The sequence below is a fragment of the Rhodamnia argentea genome, chromosome 7 (assembly GCF_020921035.1).
Source record: "Rhodamnia argentea isolate NSW1041297 chromosome 7, ASM2092103v1, whole genome shotgun sequence".
Classification (NCBI taxonomy): domain Eukaryota; kingdom Viridiplantae; phylum Streptophyta; class Magnoliopsida; order Myrtales; family Myrtaceae; genus Rhodamnia; species Rhodamnia argentea.
The window spans coordinates 11,927,028-11,953,734 of NC_063156.1; the positions used below are offsets into that span (position 1 = coordinate 11,927,028).

At 41.2% G+C, this 26,707-nt stretch overlaps 4 protein-coding genes across 9 annotated transcripts; 3 read left to right on the forward strand and 1 right to left on the reverse strand.

The window, feature by feature from the left end:
* Positions 1-2,956, forward strand: LOC115741834 (IQ domain-containing protein IQM6). The gene is made up of 8 exons (XM_030675840.2): positions 1-394; positions 581-695; positions 779-844; positions 930-1,018; positions 1,112-1,199; positions 1,359-1,598; positions 1,703-1,804; positions 2,099-2,956. The coding sequence occupies exons 1-8, from the start codon at positions 84-86 to the stop codon at positions 2,831-2,833; spliced, it is 1,746 nt and encodes a 581-aa protein (XP_030531700.1). The 5' UTR covers positions 1-83; the 3' UTR covers positions 2,834-2,956.
* A 6,747-nt stretch (positions 2,957-9,703) lies between these two features.
* Positions 9,704-11,211, forward strand: LOC115741848 (40S ribosomal protein S28-2). The gene is made up of 2 exons (XM_030675861.2): positions 9,704-9,822; positions 10,817-11,211. The coding sequence occupies exon 2, from the start codon at positions 10,818-10,820 to the stop codon at positions 11,013-11,015; it is 198 nt and encodes a 65-aa protein (XP_030531721.1). The 5' UTR covers positions 9,704-9,822; position 10,817; the 3' UTR covers positions 11,016-11,211.
* Positions 11,212-13,147: 1,936 nt separating this feature from the next.
* On the forward strand, positions 13,148-21,072 carry LOC115741846 (rhomboid-like protein 15). Of its 4 annotated transcripts, XM_048281775.1 has the most exons (14): positions 13,148-13,338; positions 14,629-14,794; positions 15,395-15,698; positions 15,916-15,948; positions 16,049-16,140; positions 16,235-16,308; positions 18,729-18,823; positions 18,903-18,972; positions 19,239-19,293; positions 19,375-19,417; positions 19,854-19,905; positions 19,998-20,054; positions 20,760-20,834; positions 20,914-21,072. In XM_048281775.1, the coding sequence occupies exons 1-14, from the start codon at positions 13,315-13,317 to the stop codon at positions 20,917-20,919; spliced, it is 1,146 nt and encodes a 381-aa protein (XP_048137732.1). In that variant the 5' UTR covers positions 13,148-13,314; the 3' UTR covers positions 20,920-21,072. The 4 variants fall into 4 exon arrangements, 2 of the variants coding, with proteins under 2 accessions (XP_048137732.1, XP_030531718.1); XM_030675858.2 differs by having other exon boundaries at positions 13,151-13,338; positions 19,239-19,417; XR_007199129.1 differs by lacking the exons at positions 19,854-19,905; positions 19,998-20,054.
* Positions 21,073-23,628: 2,556 nt separating this feature from the next.
* On the reverse strand, positions 23,629-26,641 carry LOC115741847 (universal stress protein A-like protein). Of its 3 annotated transcripts, none has more exons than XR_007199130.1 (4): positions 26,291-26,641; positions 25,997-26,100; positions 25,661-25,836; positions 23,629-23,744 (listed from the first exon to the last, which is right to left on the reverse strand). XR_007199130.1 is itself a non-coding variant. In XM_030675860.2 (4 exons), exons 1-4 carry the CDS (start codon positions 26,601-26,603, stop codon positions 25,403-25,405), a joined length of 630 nt encoding a protein of 209 aa, XP_030531720.1. In that variant the 5' UTR covers positions 26,604-26,639; the 3' UTR covers positions 25,300-25,402. The 3 variants fall into 3 exon arrangements, 2 of the variants coding, with proteins under 2 accessions (XP_048137733.1, XP_030531720.1); XM_030675860.2 differs by lacking the exon at positions 23,629-23,744 and adding an exon at positions 25,300-25,496 and having other exon boundaries at positions 25,718-25,836; positions 26,291-26,639; XM_048281776.1 differs by lacking the exons at positions 23,629-23,744; positions 25,661-25,836 and adding an exon at positions 23,812-23,944 and having other exon boundaries at positions 26,291-26,640.
* Between the last annotated feature and the right edge of the window lie 66 nt (positions 26,642-26,707).

A 26,707-nucleotide genomic window follows, 5' to 3' on the forward strand; every position in this document is an offset into this window, starting at 1 on the left:
ATCGCCGCCGCCGCCGTACCGTGAATGGGAGGGTGACCCCCCAGCAATCTATCGGTTTCTGCGGTTGAGATTCGGGATCCAATATGGTGAAATCATACGCGTCGAGGAATGTTTCATCTCCCGTCTACAGCGGGAAAGAAATAGAAACTGCGCTCTGCTTTAGCTCGCCTTCGTTGGACAGGGAAAAGAAGGCCTTTCTTGGGTCGACAAGCTTGAGGATGAGATGCAAAGAAGAGCACTCACGGGAATCGGATGGCCAGCATTCGCGCCTTTCGTTGTCTGAGCTCGCAAGTTCGAGAAGCGAGGCTGCCGCGACGAAGTTGCAGACGGTCTACCGCAGTTTTCGGACCAGAAGACAGCTAGCTGATTGCGCAGTTCTCGTGGAACAGAGATGGTTAGTCTTGCAATTTATATGCATTCTCTTTCCATAGATTTATCCCTAAGAGAAAATGCAAATTAACTCGAGTCCTGTCTAACTACATATTGTAAATAGCATGGACAGGTTTTGTGTCTATTTTCTTGAACTTTGGTCTTGGACATGGGATCCACATTTTCATTCTGATGGCATACTCTTTTGAAGGTGGAAATTGCTGGATTTCGCCGAACTAAAGAGGAGCTCCATATCTTTCTTTGACATCGAGAAAACCGAGACTGCCGTTTCACGTTGGTCCAGAGCAAGGACTAGAGCTGCTAAGGTGCGTACATCCTAGATAACTTCATTTACTTCCATCAGGATATCCGACATTACTCCATTGAGTATAGCTCTCTTCTGTAATAGGTTGGAAAGGGCTCGTCCAAGGATGAAAAAGCTAGAAAACTGGCTTTGCAGCATTGGCTCGAGGCGGTGAATCTCACTTTTGCATAACCGTCATAGCGAAGATGATGCCGCAGCATTTGTCTTACTTCATGTTCTTTTTTTTTTATGACAGATTGATCCCAGGCACAGATATGGCCATAATCTTCAGTTTTACTACGTCAGGTGGCTGCACTGCAGTAGCAAACAGCCCTTCTTCTATTGGTAAGTCGATGGACTAAGTCGAAGCAGATTAATTTAGTTTCGTGCCTGAGAGAATATGACTGACAAAACCAGGACGATCACTGGGAATTGCAGGCTTGACATAGGTGAAGGAAGAGAGATCAACATGGATAGATGCCCTCGAGCAAGGCTTCATCAGCAGTGCATCAAGTATCTTGGACCGGTGAGGCTTTTTCCCCGTGCCTCATCCTTGTTCCGCAACAGTTATGGAATTTACAATCAGATTCGAATGCCTGGATGCATTCCAGAAATATATTAGAACAGTTCTATAAGAGATAATGTGCTGCCTCCACCTCCTATCCGTGTTCTTTTCTTTCTGCAGACTGAGAGGACGGCTTTTGAGGTCGCGATAGAGGGCGGGAAGTTCTCCTACAAGCAGAGCGGCGAGATCCTTGACACAAGAGGAGGGCCCATAGATGTCAAGTGGATCTTTGTGCTTAGCACATCCAAGGACTTGTATGTCGGGCAGAAGAGCAAGGGCACGTTTCAGCATTCGAGCTTCTTGGCCGGTGGAGCCACATTATCTGCCGGCAGGTTGGAGGTGGAAGATGGTATCCTAAAGGTAACAATACATTCTTCATCATCTTGAAATCCTTTTTCGAGAAACGGTTTGGTCCTACCACCAAGGTTTTTGGATTTCATAGCGACAATCTTTTATTGTCTTAGGCGGTTTGGCCCCACAGCGGACATTATCTCCCGACCGAAGAAAACTTCGAGGCTTTTATGTCATTCCTCAAGGAGAAGAAGGTGGATCTTACCAATGTCAAGGTAAGAAAGATGAGCTTGACGGGGTCCTATCTGAAGATATTAGCAGTTGACATGAACTATTGTTTTGATGTCATTTTGGTATAATAGTAGGTGGAATTTTGGATGGCAACATCAGAATTAGAAGGTTTATTTGCAAGTCACAAATTTCGGCAATTCGTAATTCGAAAAATTATCCTAGAGCAAGTCTATCTTCATAGTTACACATCTTATCGAGCTAAATTCTCGGTGGCTTATAGTAATGATCAGATGTTATAAGAAGCCTATAGCTCTTCCAAATTTCTGATGCATGTGCAGAAATGCCCTACTGAGGAAGAAGAGGCAGCCCTTGCAAGAAAAGGCAAGAGCCTCCCAAGCAATCCCTCCGAGGTCGATTGGGTTCAATTCCTTGAACGATTGCATGATGCGAAATCAGCTGACAAGGAAGCTAACTTACTGGTGCACGGTGGCGATGGCGTCAGTGACTCCGATCCTCAAATAACCACTTGGTCACGGCGAAGAGGCTCGAGCATAACCAAGCTTGAAATACCGCAAAAGCCTAATGGCTTCGACGTGCTTGGAGAAGAAGCGCTTACGCGAGGACTGAGCCGCTGGGCCCAGTTCATCGGTAGTCCTCCAGAGGATGGGTACGAAACGCCGGCAGAATCGTTCCTCACCGAGGAGGACTTCATGGTCCCGAAACTGAACATGTTTGACGAGGAAGAGGCCGACGGCGAATGCCCGGTACCGAGAGAGAAGATCATGCAAAGGATAGATTCGCACAAGGGTTTGAGATCATATCAGCTGGGTCAGCAGTTGTCCTGCAAATGGACGACCGGGGCCGGCCCGCGCATCAGCTGCATGAGGGATTACCCGTCGGAGCTCCAATCCCGCGTGTTGGAGCTCGCAAACCTGTCCCCGAGAGGATCAAGCACGCCTTCCCGATTTAGCCCGAAGGTGCTGACCCCAACGTCTCTATGTAGAGAAGCCACGGCGAGCAGAAGCCGCTTCGTCCAGGAACGGGTTATACTGTACCAAACGGCAACGCCTTAGCGTATATACACATATCTGGATTCATTGGCATCAAGCAAAGGATGAGGAAGAAATTTTTCTCGCCATTCTTGGTTTTTTCTTTCTTTCTCTTTTGTAAAGATTAACAGGGCAATGGAATCAGATCAGGAGACATTTTTGCTCTTCTTGGTGGGGAAAAGCTTTGTAGGGAACGCTGATAATTCCATGCTTGCATATATAGTGAGATCCTTTGGAACTAGCACATGTTGCAGTAAACGGGAGATGGATGATTTGCTAGGACTCATCGTGTCCATTGCAAACCATTCCAACCAAATTCAACCAATTTAATCTTCTTTCATATCAAGATCCTATCAGGAGTTGGCAGCCATGAATAACCAAGATATGAAACCAAATCTAGGAACATAGGACCTAAGCTAGACTAAATATTTCTTGATGAATAATAACTTCAACACGACGCTAGAAATTGAATCAAAACATGCTATGTACATGCGAAAACGACATGTAAATGACACTAACTTGCAAAATGGTGATTCGGGACTGCTTGAGGTACTCCGCAAGGTCTAGATAAGAGCCAAAGGCCTATTATTTAGTGTTGTGTGTTGTACAAATGAGTTGTGTTAGAAAGTCTCATAAAAGGAATTGATGTGGGGTGGAATGGTAAATATATCATATCGATCCACAACTTATTGACTTAATCTTTTAAGTGAATATGGATCCCACTACATATATTAACCAACTTGAACGTGGGCTCCCTCTTCGGATGAAGGTATCGAATTTCTACTATGTTTTTTCACCCGACACACCCGTCTGGACTTTGGGTCATTTTTCGAGTTCGAAAAGGGCACCAAATGGCCCCGGGCGATTCCGATGAGTCCACGAGTCATAAGGGCCAATAGAGCCTGACCCGAGAAACCCCTGAGACGCTGAGACAAAGCCGACTATGCACTCAAAGCTCCCTACCAAGCACCGATCAAGTCTAGACATATTACGAAATATTTGTCAAAGAGTTGCATTCTATTTTTCTAATTTTTATCATATCTCTTATTTTTAGTTTTCGATTTACTTTAGGTTTTTAGTTGGCATAATATTTTGTATAACCTTTATGATTAGTTAGAGATAATTGGTATATCTTTTCTTTCCCTTTTTTGTTAAGCAAAAAGTCGTATAAGTATTTGTACTATATGTTAAACGATATAAGCAAATTACAAATTATCTTATGGTATGAGAGCCAGAGAGCTTAAACACACCAGACAATTCGACCCGCATCGTTTGTAATATGGCTGCGAAAGTGTCTACAAAAAAGGTACCTCTGACAATGCTGGAAGCGTATTCGTTTCATGCATGTTGACCCTGGATGACTATGCAACACGATCAAAGGCCACAAGACGTGCATTGTGGGCGAGAAATGAACTCGGGGTTATTGATGGATCTCTAGGGAAGCCGGATCCGACGGCACCCGAACTTAATGCTCGAGACATTTATAATTCCATGATAGTTTCATGAATTTTCAATTCCTTGACAGAGTCTACCAGGAAGTGTGGCATACATAGAAGAAGCAAAGGCAATATGGGATGAGTTTAAAGAGAGTTTCGCTTAAGGTAACGAACCTCGCATCCACGAGATTGAAACTGAGATTGGGCTCATATAGTAAAGAGGACTCTCGGTGGTGGAATACTACAAAACAATGATGGTCTTATGGCATGAACTTGATAACTATGATGACGACCCCGAATGTACCTGTACTGCAGCCGCGAAGTATGCGAAAAAGAAGGAGGTGGAGAAGATCCACCAATTTCTCACGAGCGTCAACGTTGAGACCTATGGGAATGATCATTCTCAAATTCTTAACCTCGACCCGCTCCCGTCCCTTGGTAAAGTTTATTCTATGATCACGCAGGAGGAGCGCCAATGATAAATTGGCTGGGTTAGGGAAGAGAAGATTGAGGGTACTGCTTTCTTGGTTGGAAGAGCAAGCCCAACGAAAGTACCATTCGGGAAACCTGAACGCGACCACTGTGGGAAGGTTGGGCACAAGAATAGTCATTGCTGGGAGTTGATTGGATATCCGTCGAATTGAGAATGAACGCCAGGTGGGAAGGCGCACAAAGGGAATCCTTCCACAATGGCTGTACATTTCGTACGGGCAAGCAGTAGTGATTCAGACACTTACTGCAAATACCAACCAAGGAGCTCCGAAGGGGACTAAGACAAACATCAACAATTAACAATGACCAACATCAACATTTGGTTAATTTGCTTAAGGCGAAGAAACCGCCCATTTCGAATGGCCAACTCACGGGTAAGGTCTATTGGGCCAATGATGGTTCCACAAATTGGACTATCGATAGTGGCGCTTCCGTACATATGACGATGCAACTTTTGCTTCTAAATCGACCGAGAAACATCGCGGGTGCATATCCTATACGAACTCCTGATGCAATAGTGACTTACACCATCAAGAGAGGCTATGTTTATTTAAGCCATAATTTTATTTTGCACGATGTGCTATATAACTCCCAAAATATTGAAATCATATTTCTGTCGGAAAGTTGAGTTCGAATTTGCAATACTCAAAACGTTCTTCTCTTCTCGATGTGTCATGCAAGACCTATCCTCGAAGAGATTGATTGGAGTGAGTAATCTTCAAGAAGGGGTTTGTTCTAAGGGATATTCGGCTTTCCAGGGGTCAAATGACAGAATATTGACATTGAATTTGATCACCAATGTTGAAATCAGGAAGGGGCTAATTTGTGTTATGTACGTTGTCGTGCACAACAAACCTGTTCCTCACTTCATTTGAGTAATAATAAATTCGAAGGATATTTTGATTTGTTGCATTGTGATGTTTGGGGGCTATATCAGACAAGGTCTCTAGCGCACATTATTTTTTAGCCATCCTCGATGATTATAGTCGGACAGTTTGGGGCTATTTGATGAAGGAATAATCAGAGACGTACCAAGTCTTTATTAATTTTTATAATATGGTGAAAATCCAATTTGGTGTATTTTTTTTTTTTCAAAAGAAAGATTATATTCATTAATAGTCGAGAGATTTACATAAAATGCTTTCAAACTCCCAAAAGACAATAAAAGAAACCCAAAAAGCAAATTCTGCAGCTAAAAGCACACTCTCGTCCTCCAATAGTGGATCTGATACCATAACCTTACGGTGGCCGTTCACCAAAGTCCATGATGGGCACACGTCAAATTGGATTTTCACCATATTATAATGGTGCACAGTGAAATGGCCGTGAATTTCTTTCTAGGTCCATCAAGAATTTTTTTTTTGTTTGGTCAGAAGTGGAGCCATGCATCGGACGTTGTGCACTTACACGCCACAAAAAATGGTCGACTTGAAAGGAAACACCGATACATCCTCAATGTTGCATGGACACTTATTTTTCAACCAAATTTACCAATTTGTTTTTAGGGTGGATGCCTATTAACATATGCTTATTTAATCAATCATACTCCAAATCCATCTTTATCGGGAAAAAAACGCCTTTTGAGCTTTTGTTTGGGAAACTCTCCTCCATGAATTATAGTAATCTGCCGGTTTTCTGCGCACTGTGCTATGCTCACAAACCGTCAAAGGGAAAAGATAAATTTGAAGAAAGGTTAAGAAGATGTGAATTTTTGGGATATCCATATGGCACGAAAGGTTGGAAGGTTTTTGGTTTGGAAACTAAAGTATTATCGGCATCTCATGATGTTTTTTCTATTAAGAGTATTTCTCATTTGCTCAGCAAAAAAACCTGCACATGGTGATCAAGACTCTCTTCCTTTGTTGACACCAGCTTGTGAGCAAGGTCTTATTGATGAGGATTGGAATCAGCCTAAGGGGGAAGAAGAAAGGTACCGAGCCAAGTTCGTGAAGAACACGGGCAGACTTGTGATGGGGGATTGTCATAGTACAGTCCAAGTTGAAGAGCAACCCATCAAGCAGCCTGATGACCAAATTCCAATCACAACTCGCCCGCACGATAGAAAAGACAGCCAACCTATTTGCGAGATTATGTGTGCTCATACGATCCAAACGAAGACCTCAACTCCTTATCCCACTCAGTCGATATCTTCAGGTACGGTCTATCTAATCGAGAAGTTAATTTCTTATGAACAATCTAAGCCTCACATGGTACTTTGAGTTGCTGTTGAATCTAGTATCGAGCCTAGGAATTACACCGAGGCATTAAAAATCCCTTGTTGAGAGGAGCGACGGTGACAAAAATCAAAGCACTCAAAGATAACAAGACTTGGAGGGAAGATATCTATAGGCTGCAAGTGAGTTTATAAAATCAAGCATTAAATTTCGTCTTGCTGCCAATGGATTCACCAAGATAAAGGACGCGGACTCCATGAAACCTTCGCACAAGTGGCTAAGCTAGTCATTGCACGGTGTCTTCTTGCAGTTGCATTGGCTCGTAATTAAGAGTTGCATCATACGGACGTCAACAATATTTCTACATGGTGACTTGGATGCGGAAGTTTTTACGAAAGCTTCCGCTTGGTTTCACGACAAAGGGCTCGAATCCTGTATGTCTACTACAAAAGTCCTTACATGGTTTTCGCCAAGCATCTCGAAAATTGGTTTTCAAAATTCTCTAGTGCATTGAGGGGGTGTATGGTTTTGATCAATCGTCAACAAATTACTCGTTGTTCACATAATCTCAAAGCGATACTTTTCTAGCCTTATTACTATATGTCAATGTTCACATAATCTCATTTTGCCAGCCAATAATTCAAAATAGTGTGCAGCGCTCAAACGGTACCGTGATGAGCGTCTTCATATCAAAGGCCTTGGCCAATTAAAGTACTTTTTGAGAGTTGAAGTAATGCGGACGACTTTAGAATTATTTTTGCGCCGGAGAAAGTATGTACTTGACATCCTATCAAGATTGGGCATGCTAGCAGCTAAACCGAATACTTCTCCGATGGTGCAACAATACCGGCTACGTTAACTGGACCCTCTGTGACATTTCTGATTTGTTATCGCTTGTGCTTTTTTTTTTTTTTTTGGTAGAGATCAACAAGGAAATGGAATCAACCCACCCACGCATGGCTAAGTTGGTTGAGGGGCGTGCTATCCCTCGTCAGGTCACTGGTCCGAAACTCTCCCTACTCGGTTTCGTGACTTAAGTGGGGGGCCATGGCTAGTGGGCCGCTGTGCTAGCTCTCCCCGAGGTATTGACGCAGGTTGACGCCGGCGTTGGCGAAGCCGGCAGGTCTCTATGGATCCTCGGTATAAAAAAAAAAAAACAAGGAAATGGAATCAGATTAGGAGACATTTTTGCTTTGCATTGTATGATCACTTTGATAGAAAATCTCTCTTCTTGGGGCAAAAGCTTGTAGGGAACACTTTGGTGATGCCATTGTTGCATATATAGTGAGATCCTTTGGAACTAGCACTGTAAATGGGAGAAAGAAGAAGAATGATTGCAAAACTATTCCAACCATCCAACTTATTAATCACTACCCATAAAAAACTTAATTTCTTCTTACTATTAACATTTGCAACATTTATGTGTTCAAAAAGCAAAGGACATGACATTATGTTTAAACCGCTTGTTGTAGATAGGATTTGTGATAATTTTAACTGTTTCACGCTACACATAGTCTAAAAAGTCAAAGGATTTTTGTTTGATACACTGGCTATGTTGTCGTGACCCTCTCCCCGTGATTCTTGAAGAGGTTTGACGGGGTTGTCAAGCAAGTGCATAGGGTACCTCTTCCGAGGCGGCTCTCGTACTTAGCACAAGCTCTCCCAAGCCGCACCGGTCGCGAATTGGGTTAAATAGAATTAATTATATGATTTATTTGTCTTTAGGAGCGGTTAATCTATTGTGGACCAATTAGAGGCCAAGTAAAATGGGAGAGGTCGGATTGCTTCCATTAATAAGAGATTCAGTCTAACCCTATTTTGTGAATGTCGATTCACTCCTAAACTTTTCAATTTTGTTATTGTAATCTAAAATATTTGCGCGAAAATCAAATGCAATCGTTCTAGCCAATCGCCCCGATGTCGGGGTGCTACGTTGGACGACTGGCGATGATTGGACTCCATGTCATCAATTTTCGACGGCAATTTTTGGCTAGAAATACTACATTAGACTTTTGAGCAAATGTTTAGGGCAATATTGACTAAATTAAAAAGTTTATGGTTAAATTAACATTAATAAAATAAGTTTAGCATTGATTGGGCAATTATCCCCAGTTAATTGAATGACAAAATAAATAGTTCTTCATTTGAAATTTGAATTTACTTGAATTCTATTTAGGCAATCTTGTGGGAATAGCCCAATGGAGCCCAATTAAGATTATTCGTGGTTGCGGCGAACTCCTCATTTTTAAAGTTGCATCCTAAGCTAAAATCATGTAAAATTCTTATCTTGCCATTGAGTTACGATCCTATGTCATTCAACTTCAGTTCTTCACCATTTAAAAAAAAAAAAAAAGGAGTTTGCAATTACTTATAGATTAACTATCTCCTTAATAGCCTTACCAAAAAAAAAAAACTATCTCCTTAATAGATATTAGTTTTCATGCACAAATTGCCCGCCCAATTTTGAAGATAATATTATTAATTTTATTTGTTAAATTTATACGTCTTGTCTTATCATAATAAGGGTAAAACGAAATTATTATATGTTAGTGGAGAAATAAGGTTGTAGTAAAATTTATATTCGAAAAGTGAGACGAGATAGTATTTTGACGTAATAACACAAAAGAAAGGACCCATTAGAAAATGTTGAATTCTCTTTAATTTTGCCTTTTTTTTTGTTGACCTTTTCTACTTTAAAGGCCCATGATATGACAATTGTACCCCTGGGCCCAAAAGCAAGATAAAACCATCGGCGGCTGAGGATGGGGTGGGCAATGTGGTCATGACGGAGATACAACTCCCCTATAAATAGAACCCTCGCTAGGGTTTTGTTCACTCTCGCCGAAGTTTTTGTGAAGCCCAAGCTTTCGGCCGCTTCCTCTCCTCGTCTCCCTCCTCGCTCCGATCTCAGGTTCTTCCACTTCCTTTCTCGATCTCATGTTCTGTTTAGTTCATGAATGTTATAAGTACTGCATCGGTCCTTCGCGTTGTGCTCAAGCCCAACCTACGTCGATGCGTTGTGGATGGTTTTTCTCGGTGGCTTTTGCCTGAATTGGCTTGTCTCTGTTTTTGATTTTCTGACCCTGATAGTGCTGCAGCTAATCTATTCCGATTACTTGACTCGCCTCGAAATGTGATGTGCGATGTTGTTCCTGTTTGTAGTTTGGTTTTCGGTTGGATTCTGGCTTGACTTTGTTTAAGTTGGGGAATCACTTCATGGCGTGTTTCTTGTCGGTAGATGAGAGGGGAACGGGATGAAACGGTCTTATCTGTTTGAGAAGGAATGAATCACCCGTTCTGTTTTGTTTTGAATTGAAGTTGTAGTGGGCGTATGTTCGACAATCTAGGTCCTTTGATGAAAGTGTTAAGTTTTTTAGGTTAGCTCTTTTATTTGCATCGTAGATGTAGTATTCAGTAACTCCTACTGTGGTGTGTGGATTTTGTGCGGTGTGATCGAGCTCGGATCCTATATTCAGTCAAACATTTGCTCGTTTCTTGTTTGCTGGACCAGTCAAGCTTCATTTATGTTAATCTTTGTCATTAAATTGTTGAGGGTTGTTGCTTCTCATGGGTGTGAGTAAGAATTTACACTCTTATGGGCTAATGAAGTACTAATTTATGAGAGTACGTTTGTGGTCGAAGTAGCATACAGTTGTTAACGACGCTGACTTTTTTCTCGTTTGTTGTGAGAATTGGGAAGTTAAATTGTGGTTTGTGAATGGGAAGCGAATGTGAATTTTTCCAATGTGTATGGCAGCTCTTCTGTGTATCCATGTGTGACGGGCAATTGGTTTGTCAATGGTAGCTCTTTTGTATGGTAGCTCTTCTGTATATCCATGTGTGACTAGCATTTGGTTTGTCAATGGTAGCATGTTCTTTATGTTTGGTTTGTCTCCTTTGTGCAGAATGGATTCTCAGATTAAGCATGCTGTTGTGGTGAAAGTCATGGGTCGAACTGGGTCAAGAGGGCAGGTGACTCAGGTGAGAGTCAAGTTCTTGGATGACATGAACCGGTTCATCATGAGGAATGTGAAGGGACCAGTGAGGGAAGGAGATGTCCTCACCCTTCTGGAGTCCGAGAGAGAAGCAAGGAGGCTTCGTTGAGCCAATCATTTTTATGTTTTCCATGAGTTTTGGTATGACTATGGTGGGGTTTCTGCTGCTGGTGAATTGAATGTGAGAGCGTTTAACTTTATTTTTGGTTCACATTCTGGTCACTTTGTGTGAAAGGTTTGAACTCGAGTATGAATGAATTGTAGGAAGTATCTTACATTTAATGATGCGTCATGGATTTCCATTTCGTGGTGTGTGAGATATCATGTCACTTTCAGCTTCTCCTTTGTGTTTCTGAGATGTTCGACTGTATGTGCTTGAATTATTGCCCTTTCTTTTGAGGGATCGATCTGAGCCGGCAGTAGCTTCGAGCAAATAGCTAATTGAACTCTAGGGGATCTTGTGGAGAGTGTTCGAAGTGAGGTTCTTATGGTAATTACATCGCTTTGTAGATGTTGTGAACTTTTGAGATATATAAGAAGTATGGGCATTATGCTGGAACAGATGATTTTGGCCATTCTTCTTCTCAACCTTATATGGTCGAAACGCTGTCGACTGGATGTTTTCCCTAATTCAAACTCCTTAGTCGTTGCACCTCTCAAATTGTACACCTCTCAAATTGTACATATCTATGTGGAAGTTAATTGTCTGAATATGAATCTGTTACTGTATACTCATTGTCAAACAAGGGATAGCATCACCAAAAATCTTATATTATGTCCACTGGAACATATTTATCTCAATTGTTTTTACATCAAAAATCTCAAATTTGTATCAACATTTGCCTCAAAAATTTTTTTGACACCAAAATCTCTAAACTTATGCTATTTTGAAATAAATGTCTCCCACCGATACAAATTTTGAGTTTTTGGTGTCGCAAGAAAAAATTTGGGGCATATATGTCACATGGATAAAAGTCCGAGATTTTTTGTGTCAAAAAAAGGTTAAGGGTAAATGTGGCACAATAAATATAGTTTATAATTTTTTATGATGTTTTTCCTAGCAAACAACGATTCTAGAGAGAGAACATTATCTTAGTTTTCATAGGAATTGGATCCATTATCGAGTCCTCGTAAAATTCAATGTGGTTTTGTTTTTCTCTCTTTCTTATGGTGTTTTTCGTGATATACAATTTATCTTTCGGCCTTGGTATCTCGTTGAGTGGTGAGCTGATTGTGCTGAATTAGGACACTGGTCCGATCGAAGCAGATCATCATACGTGCCGAGAGCAAGGGGATTCGCACGGATGCCCGAGCCCGACCCATAACAAACGATGTCGAGCCATGATTAAAATTTCGATGCCCGTGTTCTTCTTAGGTGAAAATTTCCATTTTGTGTTACCAACTGTGATTATTTAACCGGTCTCTCCTTTATCAGATAGTTGAGTTTGATTTAAGGGTTTGTTTGTCTTGCGAATTTTTTTGTTTGTCGGAAAATATTTTCCTCACTTTCGAGTGTTTAGATCGCCTGAGAAAATGACTCGAGGGATACTTTGTTTTGTAGTTAATGTAAAGCTTATGTTTAAATTCGGAAAAAAATGATTTCTTCTTTTAAAAATCACAAATCATCCTGCAAAATATGTCTAAATAGTGATACTTAAGTTAGAGATCTGGACAAGTGGGCTCGGGAGCCCGAGGACTTGGGACATTAGCTCTCGTGCTCGAGTCCTCAACGGCTATGCTTGAGTACCCGGCTCCCACACGTAGGTCCCACTACACTCGGGTTAGAATTCAACCAAGTTTCATTTCAATTTCCTGAATAACTTTTGCTAAATATTTTATATCAAATTATTCACGCGAGCGGAAATGTTTCGTATTTCTATTTCAGTTCTTATTATTAAAGGTGGAGAAGGTTTTTAAGGAAACCTATATAACATCGTCAATTAGCGATTACAATTTGTCTCATCACTTGTCGAATGTCACATCGTACCGCATTGTACGAGGGCTCTCCGATCGGGCCTTTCTACTGTCCGCATCCTTCTGTTTTACCACGCTTTCTATTGTCCGTCCATTTCTCTTTGTTTCACCACTCTTTTTCCACATAAATCATTGCCCAAAAAGAAAAAAAATTGTAAAAAGAAAAAAAAATCATGATTTAGACAATTCCTTTCTTGCCCTTCTATTTTTATCGCTCGCCACGGGGCTTTTTCTAAAAGCCTTTTCGAGCCCCCGCAGTTCACGCCATTGCAAGTTTTTCTTTCCAAAAGTCGCAGTCTCGAAACTACCGTGAAGTTCCCGAGTTCCCCCCCAACTCAGTCGAGTCGAGCGGTGGACGGAGTTTAGTTTGCAGGAGTTGGAACGCTGTTGACGCCCCCAAAAGTCACTGAGCCCGAGCGAGTGGGAATCGAGAAATGCGACCCAACATTGTTACCGAGGTGAGCCGGAAGTTCGATCCGCGGCTTCTCTGCTCCGTTCGTTCTCTTCGATTCCGATCTCCGATTTTCGCGTTTCCGCGCCTTCACCCCGCGAAAATGGCCGCCGAGCTTGAGCCGGTCGCTTGCCCACGTAGTTTAAGAAGAGTTGAATTGCGAGATGGGTCGAGATGGCTAACTCGATGCTCAAGAATGGACGGGGGAGTTAGCTTCTTAGGGTTTTGTTCTATGGGTGATGTTTAGAGAGCCGTGGCGCTAAATAACGGTGCTTAAGGAACTCTTGAGTTCCGATTTATTTACTGTCCGAAGGGTCTGAAGTTTTTTCGACGTATCTTCGGTTTGGAGTGCACTCGCATTGAAAAGATGGGTAGATCTTTCATTTGGTTTGTGCTGAAGATGGATTTTGCCGTGAGAAGAGGAAAATTCTGATTTGTGTTGTCAATTTGGTCTTCTGGCAACGGGAATTTCTTTGGAGTGGTGGAGTCATGTAGAATCAAACTGTTGTATGGACAATAATCGAGGTTAATTTGAATTGAGTGAAGTCCTGGATCTTTAAGAATATGTGTTTAAAATTAGTATGCTCTTCATCATTGTTTAAGTTCTGTATAAAGAGAGGTTTTCAAATTCCTAACCTCGTCTGTACTTCCTGGTGGTTGGATGAGCGTAGGTCTTGACTGTGGGCATTAATGGCTGAAGCTAGCTAGGTTTGTGTATTTAAGCTGGGTAATCTTGTCAATATATTTCTCCTACTTAATTAGATTTTATTAGCTCTTTGCTGATTGTACCGAGGAAGCACAGTAAGCTGGTCAAGCATGCTGTCTACTCGCAGTTATGCATTTCAATGTAAAATACCTTTTGCAGTTCATTCGTGTTCGAATGAGGTGGTCGATTCAGCTGGTTGATAAGATCATATGGCAATGGCTGCGGTAATGTTTGTGATTATCTCCACCTGGATTGAGTTTCCTCTATTAGGTGGTATGCATAAGCTGTCTTGTTGTTTTTTCAACCCTGATTTCTGCTTTATGTTTTCTTGTTATGCAACTTCCTTCTTCCTGGTTGCTTTGAATTCATATTGCTTAGGCCTTACAAAGCATTATTGTGTTAAGAATTGAGGTCCCATGTGCTGACGAGGTTGTTCTGCTTTGTTGGTGTCAATAACTGTTTGCTCATTGAAATGTGACATGTGCATGATATGGTAATCATTAAGAGTAATTCATATGAATACTAGGTTTTTGGTTGCTTCACAGAGCATATATTTATCATTTTAAAATGTTAGTTTTACACCTTGTACAGGCTGGCTTGCCTACTCGGTTGGGACAATGGTGGGAAGGGATTCCATTCCTCACTTCTGCCGTGGTCATCACGTGTGGTACCATATACTTGATATGCCTTCTAACGGGATATGACTCCTTTCATGAAGTATGTTTCTTGCCTTCAGAAGTCATATCACGATTCCAAGGTATGCTTTTCAGAACTAGAAGGTCAAAATAATGGGCAATCCAAGCCCCATATAGTTATGCAAGACTATGATTTATGTCAATGCCAATGTCCCTTCTTTCCATTGTGTTACCTCTCCTCACCGTCACCTCCCACATTCCCTTGCGGCATTTCGTTCTTGACAATGTCGATCCGCAGGATAGTTCTCTTCGAAAGTTCACTGGTTTTGATTGCCCTTGTAAGTAAGTGTCACAGGTCAAGGAGAGAGAAAAAGATGGTGGTTGAGTGAGGAATGGTACTTGAAAATCTTTTTGAGTAGATGCAATTTTCAATTGAATAACTGTTAGATGGCCTTTCGTCACAACGGAGAGTATTAATCTGATACGACTCTGTGACCAAGCCTAACATGTCCTGTCTTGTGTCATGCTCTGAGTCTGACTTGTCTACTTACTTCCATGCAACAATAATGGGTTAAATAACTCGATCTTTTAGAATATTTCACAGCACATCATCATGAGCTTGAGTAGATATGATCGATGCTTTTGGTTGTATTGATGAATTGCAAGATGGTTCTAATTGTTACATTAAACTGATTGGAAAAACTTTGTTTGTAATTTTTTAGTGTACAGGATATTTACGTCAATTGTCTTCCACGGTTCACTGCTGCATGTTTTCTTCAACATGCTGGCTTTGGTTCCTTTGGGCTCAGAGCTGGAGAGACTGATGGGATCTGTACGGCTGTTGTACATAATAGTTCTCTTGGCCACAAGCAGTGCTGTTTTCCATCTCTTCATTGCGCTTTTGGTAGCCCATAATCCTTTTCGTCGTTCTCCATACCTGATGAATGAGTGTTCAATTGGCTTTTCCGGGATTTTATTCTCCATGATCGTGATAGAGACGAGTTTGAGTGGAATTCAATCAAGAAGGTCTGTTATTACCCCTAGGCTTGATGAAAATGTTTCTTCTTGCCTAGTTGCAGGCTCTTACTCATGAACCTCATTATTTCTTTGGAAAGTTATCCTACAATGAATATAATCACAGTTGCGTGTTGACAAAAGAATAATAGTAATAATCACAGTTTTTAATTGTAAGGTGTATGCATTGATTCTAACAGATCTGGAACTTTTGACCCTTATTTTGCAGTGTGTTTGGACTCTTCAACGTGCCTGCTAAATGGTATATGGATTAACATGCCTTTAGAGTCTTCAGTTTATTCTTAATCTCACTCTCTGCTATGTTTCATTGAAGTAATGTCATTCCATAAATCATGAACCAGGTATGCCTGGATCTTGCTGGTTGCCTTCCAGCTTCTTATGTCAAATGTGTCATTACTTGGACATCTTTGTGGAATTCTGTCGGGTTTTGCATGTCAGTGATTCTCCTTTTATCTCCTTTCTTCTTGCTCTCTAACAATCAAGTTACCAGTTTGATGAAATTTTTCTGGTATGCCTGCCTTTTACAGATACTTATGGCCTTTTCAACTATCTCATACCTGGGACATCATTTTATTCTGCCATAGAGGCCTCCTCGTTACTGGTAAACATTAATCGTCTTTGTTGCTTGAAAGTTGAAATACAATCATTTTAGATGCCTTTGTTGGATCAATCTATTAGGTCTAAGTTTTGCAAAGCCTGAGATTGTAGAATATGCTTTCCATATTATTAGTACTGGTAACTTCCTAACATTAACCATTTGACATGGTATCATGCGTTTTAAACCTTCTCTATTTATTAGATAAATGGGGTCTTACATGGATCTATAGGAATATTATGGTGGTAATGTTGAATGGTCGCATATGTTTGAAACCTCTTTATGTTTTACACAAATGGGGTGTTACTTGGATCTGGGAGCCATTTCAACTGTAAAAGTAACAACTTAGTCAGCATGATCTCTTGGGAGAGATGCTGATGCACTTATCTTTCCTTGGACACAATAAATTTAACCCCTAGGGACATTCAGTTGGACATGGAATCTACAATAAATACAGAAAAGACCTGTTGGACGTCTGTGGCTGTGACCTGCAGGTTTAAATGGCCAGTTTTATGGGTCTTATCATCCTAAAGTTTTGGTCAGAATTCTAACCTGCATGAGAGCTGAGAATGGCTTGGTTTGGTCTGCTTCAGGTTTTCTTCTCCTTGCTTAGTGGTTTTTCCCATGGTAGAGTAAGAAGATCCCCCATAATACTAATTTTATTTTTTTTTGGAAAGAGAAACATAGTTTTCTCAGGTAATAAGATGGTGTGAATGTGTGTGACCTATAGGAATATTGGGAAAGTTATGGGTGTAGGTAAGTGGCAGATGGCAAAGGTTGCACTATTTGCAACAAAAAACGTTTTTATAGGTTCCTTTTATAGGTTCCAGTCTAGTGGGCCAGGTTCATATGGTTTGTTCGAGACAATTCCAGTTTTCCATTTTAAGATGTAAACAAGGAACAGAACCTGAATATTGAAAATCCAAACTATGGTGAGCTGAATGGGGCATGAAGCAAAAGAACTTCGGAAAATTGTTTTGGTGTTGGCTAGCCTGCTTTGTTCAAGTCTTTAGGTCAGCTTCATCTGTCCTATCTACATGTAGATGTCTAGGTGAATCTGAGCTGTTTACTCACTTTAATCCAGCGCTTGTCGAGAACAATCTTTTGGTACTGTAACATAAATTCCTGCTTTATCCGAGGGTGGACAGACTAGTGGTTGAGAAAAAGAATGAACTGCGAAAATTTCTTATTCGACATTTTTTCAACTAAAGAGCGCTTGAAAGCATCCCCATTTGCCATCAGCTTAGTGGACTATATTCATTCTATGACCAATAATTTAGCTCTTCTTCTAGTTGTGCCTGTCTATGTTTTCTAGGCGACTGGTGTCCGTATTTTCCAGAGAGATGCAATTATAATTTTCTACTTTGGTGCTTGAGATAGGTTTTTGTTGTATGCAGTGGACATACCAAATCATGCATTTTCAAAGATGTCACTATGTTAGCTTCAGACGTCAAAATGATATATGTGGCTTTTCATATCTAACTGCTTGGTATATGTAGATTGTAGAGAGCCACTAGCTTGATTGATGCTACTTTGTTGTTTGCCTCCATGATGTGTACTGGGTTGAGTAAATTGTGACTGATTCAGATGCATGTCAGATCCCAATGTAGCCAGCTTGGCTCATGCACATGCGGTGCATATTGAAGAGCCAGTGTTTTGCAAGCTTCAACTTTTGTTCTTTCATATTGCAGTTTGCTGCGAATTGTAGAATCACCTGAATAAAATTGCTGGTTTGGTGACAGTGAAAATGGGTCCTTCTTTATGTTTGTTTGTGGAAGTAGAGCGAGTTATATACATCATATGACACGTATTTGGGTTTAGGGCCATTGTGCAGTTATGAGGATGCTGACTCTCTAAGTTCCCTTGACAGTTTTTGACTAGTGCTATCTTGGTTTAATTCCATACAATCACCGTACAGTATTATTCGGCCTTAGTTTCTACAAATGCCATAGAACTTGTTTGGCATGCTCATACCCACCCGCTGTTGTTTATTTGGCATTTGCATGTCTTTCATCAATTGTTGAATTAAGTTTTGCAACATCAAACGCTTGCCTTCAATTAAGTGATGAGTTAAGTTTGAGGGGACAGGGTAGTGTGTTAATCAGAATATCTGGCAGCAAGCTTAGTCCATGTACCATTACGTTTTGCCATTCAGTCTGTGTGTCTTTTGCGTATGTTAATGTATTTAGGAGCACTCGATATCTTAACTGCTTGTTTTTCTGCAATTTCTTGATTCATAGTTTTGAATTGCTGGACAGAGAACTTTTGAATGTTTTTTTAACAACACTTATTTTTGTGGGTGTGATACTGCTGAGGATCTTGGTCATCATGATGATGGATTGCAAATTGGTTTACATTTACTTCTTATGTTTTCAGTTTGATGTGCATAATTTAATTAAGTGTTGTGTCCCTTAAATTATCTTCAGTCAACTTGTGTAAGACGGCCAAAATTTATCATGTGCACTGGGGGGAATACTACGGGTTACATCCCTACATACTTGAATCAAAATGCAACATCCAGGTAAACAGTGGTTTTGCTTCTCAAATTGATCTTCACATAACTGGGACACTTAACTGTTTTTTGTTTTCAATACTCATAGTGGATTGATCTCTGGAAATTTGTGGAGAAATTTGTCTGCCTGGATGCCACAGCGGGAAACTTCTGTTCAGGTATTGGGCACAGGTTAACTGCTAAAAACATTCATCATTTTTTGTTGAAGATTATTTCTCTGAAACGCCGATTTAATCATAATATGATTATCCCTGGGAGCCTACTTCCATGAGGATGACAATTAGTTCAAAATGAATGGCTGTTGTCATGACATGTTAGCTTTGAGAGAAATTAGGTAAAGAATATTTTGGTTCTTTGATGGATTCAGATTTTGTTAACCATGTCTTAGAATTTGTTTTGACCTTGTTTTGTTAATTCGATGCAGTCAACACAAGACGGTAGGTTTCCTGGTAGAGGAAGGACGCTAGGATCTGAAAGAGGTCAAATGGTTTCTTCTCAAAATTCTGATTACAACTTACAGGCTAGACTCCTGGATAATAATGGCCCTGAACATTCACCAGGCATCGCACCTGTAGGTTCTGGGCTGCCGTTACTGGATGGAAGGTATTCTTCTCTTTTCCCTTGTCTTTTCTGCTCGTCTGTCATTTACGTGGATACAATCTTTAACATTCTATGATCTTCTATGGTATTGGGGTTGTAGTGATTTAAATCTTCTTCAATTCTTGGTCTTTTTCTAGAACTTGCCAGGTTATCAATCTTAAGTGAGCTGATTACATTAATATCATGCATGAAAATTAGCTGCTGTGATCTTTAGAGGAGGTAAACCAGCATTTTCGCCTTTAGTAAAAGTACGGAGAATCCTGAAATTAGCCTCGGTTCAGGTTTATCTGTCCGCTAGGTGTTTTGGAGATTGGAACAATGAGCTACCCTTTTCTGTTGAATACTCGCCCCAACCTATCTACCAGATGGCGTTAATCTTGAAAAATTCCGTATTGTTGCCGCTTCTGGTTTTCACCTATCATTTTCTCCTCTACTCCAGGAACCTGGAAAACACATTGCCCGTGACTTTAGAAAGCCATCTACACAATCAGGTTTCTTTCTAGTTGTGATTCAAAATGCCGATTTACCTTCCTGCCTCTGGAGGTTATTTTGTCATCTTGGGTTTATTCATTTGTCAATGCAGGCATCAGTTGTTTCCGATGAAGAAGTCCAAAAACTTGTATCAATGGGCTTTGATAGGGTAAATTGCAGCTTCCATTGTCTACATTTGATTTCATGATTGCTGGGCTGGATCCTTTAAGCTGTAGCTTCTATCTTTTAAACTATTCCTGAAAATTTGGGTCCACTATCCCTGAAGAAGTGAATTGCTTGGTCAGTAGTCATCTTCTTTAGAGCAGCAGTTCCCAGGCTAGTCTTCACTGTTTGACAATTAATCACATAATTCACGTTATGAGAAAAGACGGATGTTCAAGTGCTTATGGAGCATGTCGTGTCGTACACCCAAGTAAATCTCAGCGTGTGAACTGTTATCTTAGATAGAGGATGAGGAAATCCATGACTATCCACTAGAGTCATTTATTTGGGGTGACGAGAAAATTATGCTCCTGGAGCACCTAAAAATTTGTCATGAGGGGGGCTCTTTCTTTTCCTTTTCCCTTCTCCTAGTCTTGATTTTCCTTTACTTTTTCTGCGTTCTTTAAAAGCAAAATTCTAGAATACATTTGGTGAGTGAGTCTTCACAGTTCTTTTAAGGGACTCGAAACTGCAATGAGAAGAAAATGGCCATGTATTGATGCATTTGATGGAGGAAAAAGATTTAATCATTTGGTATTTCACCGTCTTCTTTTATGATTTTTCATTGTAGAACCCCTGTTCATCGAAGTTTAACCTCGATTTCTTCACATTATTACCTATGTCTATGACTAACTCCTTGGTCGTGTTTCAGACACAAGTTGAAGTAGCAGTTGCAGCAGCAGACGGGGATCTTGATGTAGCAGTAGAGATTCTGATGAGCCAACAGGTAGTTCCTTGAAATCTGAAACATCAATAGGATTCACATCGTGCTTCTGGTTCTAAGTTGCAAACGTGCTGTGCTACAGGGGTGAAGCCGGGGCAAGCGCTTTTTCCACATTATTCCTGGTTAGCTCCTCCATTGCGATTGATCTTCTGTGCTTAGTTTCAGCTGATTATCCAGTGTCATTCTGTATATAACTTACTCTTAATTACTCAGTTTAACATGGTTTTACAATGGTTCAAAAGAGGCAAAATGGGAAAGAAGATATTGTACTTGCAAAAGTCACTAATAGGATTTGAAAGAGAACTTGGGAAGAGGGAATTCCTAGGTATTTCACCTAAAGCAATGCTTGAGAATGCCATTGCATCCAGCTATCTCTGGGGCAAAGAAAGCGTTGTCGAGAATTCGAGAAACTCATCCTCCGTATGAGATTGGGTGTAATTGTATCTCCAAGGCAAATAAAGAATATTTGAAAATTTAAGAAGCTTCATTTTACCTCCGCATGAGATAGGGGTGTAATTGAGTTGAGCTGAACCAATATGGTGCTGAGCTCGAGCTCGAGCTCGAGCTCGACTCGATTCACATGCTTGGCGGTCCAAACTTCGTTCTAGCTCAATCAAGTACTAAACTTTTTTGCTCGAGAGCTAGCTCAAGCTTGATCTTCATCTTCAAAAGGCTTGAGTACTTTCCATCTATTTTGATATGTGTGGTTAGACATGTCACTGTTTTGGAACAATAATAGAAGCTTCATTTAGCTTGCGAGCTTGTCGGTATGACCTCAAAATCAGGCTGTCAATCTCAAGTAAATCGAGATCAAGTTACTCTCAGGTAGCTCTACTCATTCATGGAGTTCCCCTAGTTCCCACTGTGTTAAACTTGGGGAACCCTAAGAAGCCTTCTTTATCATATATTGGTTTGCAGGATCTTGGCATATCATTTAAACCCTACGCCAATTCTGTTTAAGGGGCACAAATTATAGTTCATGTCGTTACACGGTAGTAAATCTGGTTCAACGTATAAGGTTTTCTGATCTTGCCGGCCGCAAGAAAAATATGCCAACATAGAAAAGTGGAGTTCTTTTTTCTTTTTCTGATCTGCACCAATTTTGTTTAAGGAGCGCAAATTAAACCTTGGCATAACTACGTATTTTACGAAATAACCTGTGTCTTCTACACGCAATTTCTGATTAGGAGCATATGTTTGGACAAGGTTTTGTCCCACTCTTCTATTTAAAAAAGTTCGCCCGTTGCCAAGAAACAAGTACCCATTTATTACACCATTCTATAATTTACGTTCTTAATTTATCAGCACATCGACCACCGCCTGATCTCTCTCGTCGATCCCTTCCTCATGGCTTGCTCACTTCTTTTGGGGGCTTCATAATCAGGATTGGGCATTTCGCGTGATGCGTGCAGTAGTAACAATGCCCTGCAGCTAGCAAGAAGACGATCAACTCAACGATCAATACAGCTTTGCTGTAGAAGGAATTACCGGGAAAACTTCATTGGGGAAGTCTAAAATTGTCTCAATGGTCAATTCTATTCTAAATATTTTAATTGTGTCAATTTATTTTTAAGCCTTTTGATGATTCGTCAATTTAATTCTCCATCTTTTAATTATGCCAATTTAGTCTTAAATATTTTGATGATTTGCAAATTTAGCGTAAAATCTATTATTCTGATAATAGGCCGGAAGGATCACATTGATAAATTCTCAAAATATATAAAATTAAATTGGTACAATTGAGAGGTTTATGATTAAATTGATACAATTGAAAGGTTCGGGATAAAATTGATAAAACATAAAAAAAAAATTAACATTAAATTGTATAATTAAAAAGGTCGAGAGTGAAATTTTTTGAGAAAATTTCTAAAAAAGTCATAAACCTATTGTATTCTAAACTTTTTTTTTTTGCCAATTCAGTACTAAACCTTTTGCAATTATGTTATTTCGGTGCATCCGGCAAATTTTGGCCGGCCGATGACTAAATATTTTAATATTTTTTCGATTTTATTTTTATGATTTTTTGCTTTTCCTTCCCCCATCTTCTTCGTCTGTTTAACAATTGGCCATGGAGCGTGAGATTCTTGAATGGGTAGTTGCCTTCTCCATTCGTTTTCTCCATTAAAAGCCGAGCTTCGATTCAGAGAGAGAGAGAGAGAGAGTTTTGGAAATATTACTGAAGCAACCATGAATGGAGGAACCTAGATCCGGGGCGACGAGATTCGACTTTGCACAACCATGGCAAGGCCGACCTCGCCCGATAACGGCGAGGCTTGCCCACGCCGGGACCTTGCCGTCGTTGTCTCGCTCGGCGACGGCGATGTTGAGCCTCACCATGGCTGGGCAAGGCTTGACCTTGCCAACCCGGATCTAGGCTTGTGAGGTCGAGCCTTGCTCGCCCATGGTGGGGCTCGACCTCACCGTCGCCGGCCTCTTCGATAGCGTCTTTGGCCGTTCGCCGGCCTCACCTAGCGATGGCGGGGCTTTGCCTCGCCGTCACTAGCCTCTCCGACCGCGTCCTTGGCCGTTCCGGCGACCGGCTGGAGGTAGGGAGAGGAGGAGGAAGAAAAGAAAAGAAAAAAGAAAAAATATAAAAAATATAAAAATTCAAAAAATATTAAAATATTCAATCGCTAGCCGGCCGTGTCGGATGTTCAAAGTTATTTGGATAGATTGAAATAATACAATTGTAAAAGGTTTATGATTGAGTTAACAAAAATAAAAAGTTTTAGAATTGAATTGACATAATTATAATATATTTAAGACTTTTTTGATAATTTTCCCGAAAGTTTTTCTAGACAATTTTTCCTCTTTCCGCAAATAGAACTCAAAAGACTCGACCATACCCTAGTCTCACACCAATCTAATGGTCATCGTTAGACAACTCCATCGACCACTGAATCGTTACTGAGCCTGTAATAGCAAGAAGCCATCTCGATCCACCGAGTGCTTACAGTGACACATCAAAGGGTTTGCTCTTACGATCATCATCACCTTTTGATCTTGCCGAGTCGGCGGCTGCCCACGACGAGGAGATCCACGTGCATTTGCTCCGTCGCCTGGCAGATCATGTCTTTGGGGTCCCCGATCAGAATCAAGGTCTCTGCCTTAACCTGCAGGCATCCTTGGGTTTACAATTGTGTTGTCTGCATTAACCAAAGCTCAACTCAACATCGTCAAATATGAAATTTAGGGTCTCTCCTGGACTGCTCCACCCGCCGTCAGCGGGGCCGTGTCCGTCGCCATCGTTTCGTCCATCGCCGGATTCCGCTCGTGGCCTGACTGGGGATCAGGCCGAAGTTGTCTTTGCTATTTAAGATCTCTCCATTGAGAGGAGTAAGAGAAACGGGCAGACATGGGGGCGCGATAGCTGAAGGAGGAGGAAGGAGAACATGGACACGTGGCGTCCATGCAAATGCTTACGGGCAAACTTTCCATGCGAAAAAAGCACAAACCCTATCTTCCAGGGGCATTTCCGCAAATTTTTCGAAATTTTGATTAATCTACAGTTGCTGCTCTCATAGGTCAGCTCTTAATATTCGGTTTAGTTTCACGATCACCTTTCCGCTTCTAGGATGGGAATTTGATTTTTGAAACTTTAGTGCTTTGGCGATTTGGTATTTACCGAAATTAATCTCACAAATCTAATCATCCAATGTGTATTTTGGTATTTTTGAATGACTACTTATATTTATTCCTCGACTTTCCTTGATCCCGCACTTCCTTTTCAATCTAAACTATATTTCCATTCAACTTAAACCGCCTAGAAAAATTCTGCGAAAAAAAAAAAAGGGTCTAGAAGTTCAAGGATTTGATCTCAGAAAAAAAAAAGGGTCTAGAAGTTCAAGGATTTGATCTCAGATCTCTATAGTGATATATCACATCAAACCCTAAAAATACTAGATCGATTCATCGACTTAGTGTTATATATATAGATTTCTCCGATTATATTTGATTATCTAGATTTTTAAGTTACTACAGGATTACTTGAGTAGCTCGACCTAAAGCTCGAGCGAAAATCAGGCTGTCAATCTCGAGTAAGTCGAGCTCAAGTTACTCTCAGGTAGCTCTACTCATTCATGGAGTTCCCCTAGTTTCCACTGTGTTAAACTTGGGGAACCCTAAGAAGCCTTCTTTATCATATATTGGTTTGCAGGATCTTGGCATATCATTTAAACCCTACACCAATTCTGTTTAAGGAGCACAAATTATAGTTCATGTCGTTACACGGTAGTAACGTATTAGGTTTTCTGATCTTGCCGGCCGCAAGAAAAATATTCCAACATAGAAAAGTGGAGTTCTTTTTTCTTTTTCTGATCTACACCAATTCTGTTTAAGGAGCGCAAATTAAACCTTGGCATAGCTACGTATTTTACGAAATAACCTGTCTTCTACCCGCAATTTCTGATTAGGAGCATATGTTTGGACAAGGTTTTGTCCCACTCTTCTATTTAAAAAAGTTCGCCCGTTGCCAAGAAACAAGTACGCATTTATTACACCCATTCTATAATTTACATTCTTAATTTTTCAGCACATCGACCACCGCCTGATCTCTCTCGTCGATCCCTTCCTCATGGCTTGCTCGCTTCTTTTGGGGGCTTCACAATCAGGATTGGGCATTTCGCGTGATGTGCGCAGTAGTCGCTCACACTCCCTAACAATGCCCTGCAATTTCCAAAAAAGACAGTCGACTCAATGATGAACATGCTTCGTGGTAGACTGAATTATCGGAAAAACTTCATTGGAGATGTCTAAAATCGTCCAAGAACTCATAAAACTATTGTACTAAGTATAGTGGCCAATTCAGTTACTAATCCTTTCAATCGTGCCAGTAATAGCAAGAAACCGTCTAGATTACTTAGTCCACCGGGTATGAGCATCATCACCTTTTGATCTTGCCGAGTCCGCGGCTGCCCACGACGAGGAGATCCACATGCATTTGCTCCGTTGCCTGGCAGATCATGTCCTTCGGGTCCCCGATCAGAATCACGGTCTCTGCCTTAACCTGCAAACATCCTTGAGTTTACAATTGGCCAGTGCTCAACTCAGCATCGTCAAACGTGATCACCAACTCTCCTTTCTTACTTTTGTTTCTCACTTTTTACACTTTCTATTACAGGACAAGAAATTTAGGGGAAGAAGTGGTAGGAGATGAGTCGAATCACCATCGATTCTTTGCACATGTGCAAAGCACGGGACATTATGATGGCCGTGTTCTCCTCTTGGGCTTTCCTCACCGATTCCGCTGCCGCCGATGTTGCATACATCGCTGCGACCACCCCCACCGGACGCCCCCGAACAAATCCATGTAAATGTTAGTACAATCTATATGTCAAGCTTTGCCATTCTTGCAGATTTACATGCTTTGATGACTAGTGAGATGCAACGGTGTCTTATGAACCATTAACGACCATCGGTTTGTGTAGTTCTAAATGAATTTTGGACGGAGAGAGAGAAACCTGTTCCTGCAGGGCCGGCGGGGACGGCATAGTGATGAAAAGGCTGCTGAACGTGAACGAGCGTGATCATCTCCACCTCCTCGTCGTCGTCTGCCGCCGGAGCGGGGCTACTCCTCCCGACCTGGTGGTCCAGCGTCCACCTCAGCGCGTAGAAACTCCCTTCGCTCTCGTCCACCGCCACCATCACCTTCGTCTTCGGCTTCCTCTCCGCCGAATGCACTGGTTCCTGCATCACCATCCCCACCACCATGCTCTCCTCCACTACTGTACCCGCCGTCAGAGGGGCCGTGTCCTTCTCCGTCGTTGCGTCCATCGCCGGATTCCGCTCGTAGCCTGACTGGGGATCAGGCCCAAGTTGTCTGGCTATTTAAGATCTCTCCATGGAGAGGAGAGAGAGAAACGGGTAAACGTGGTGGT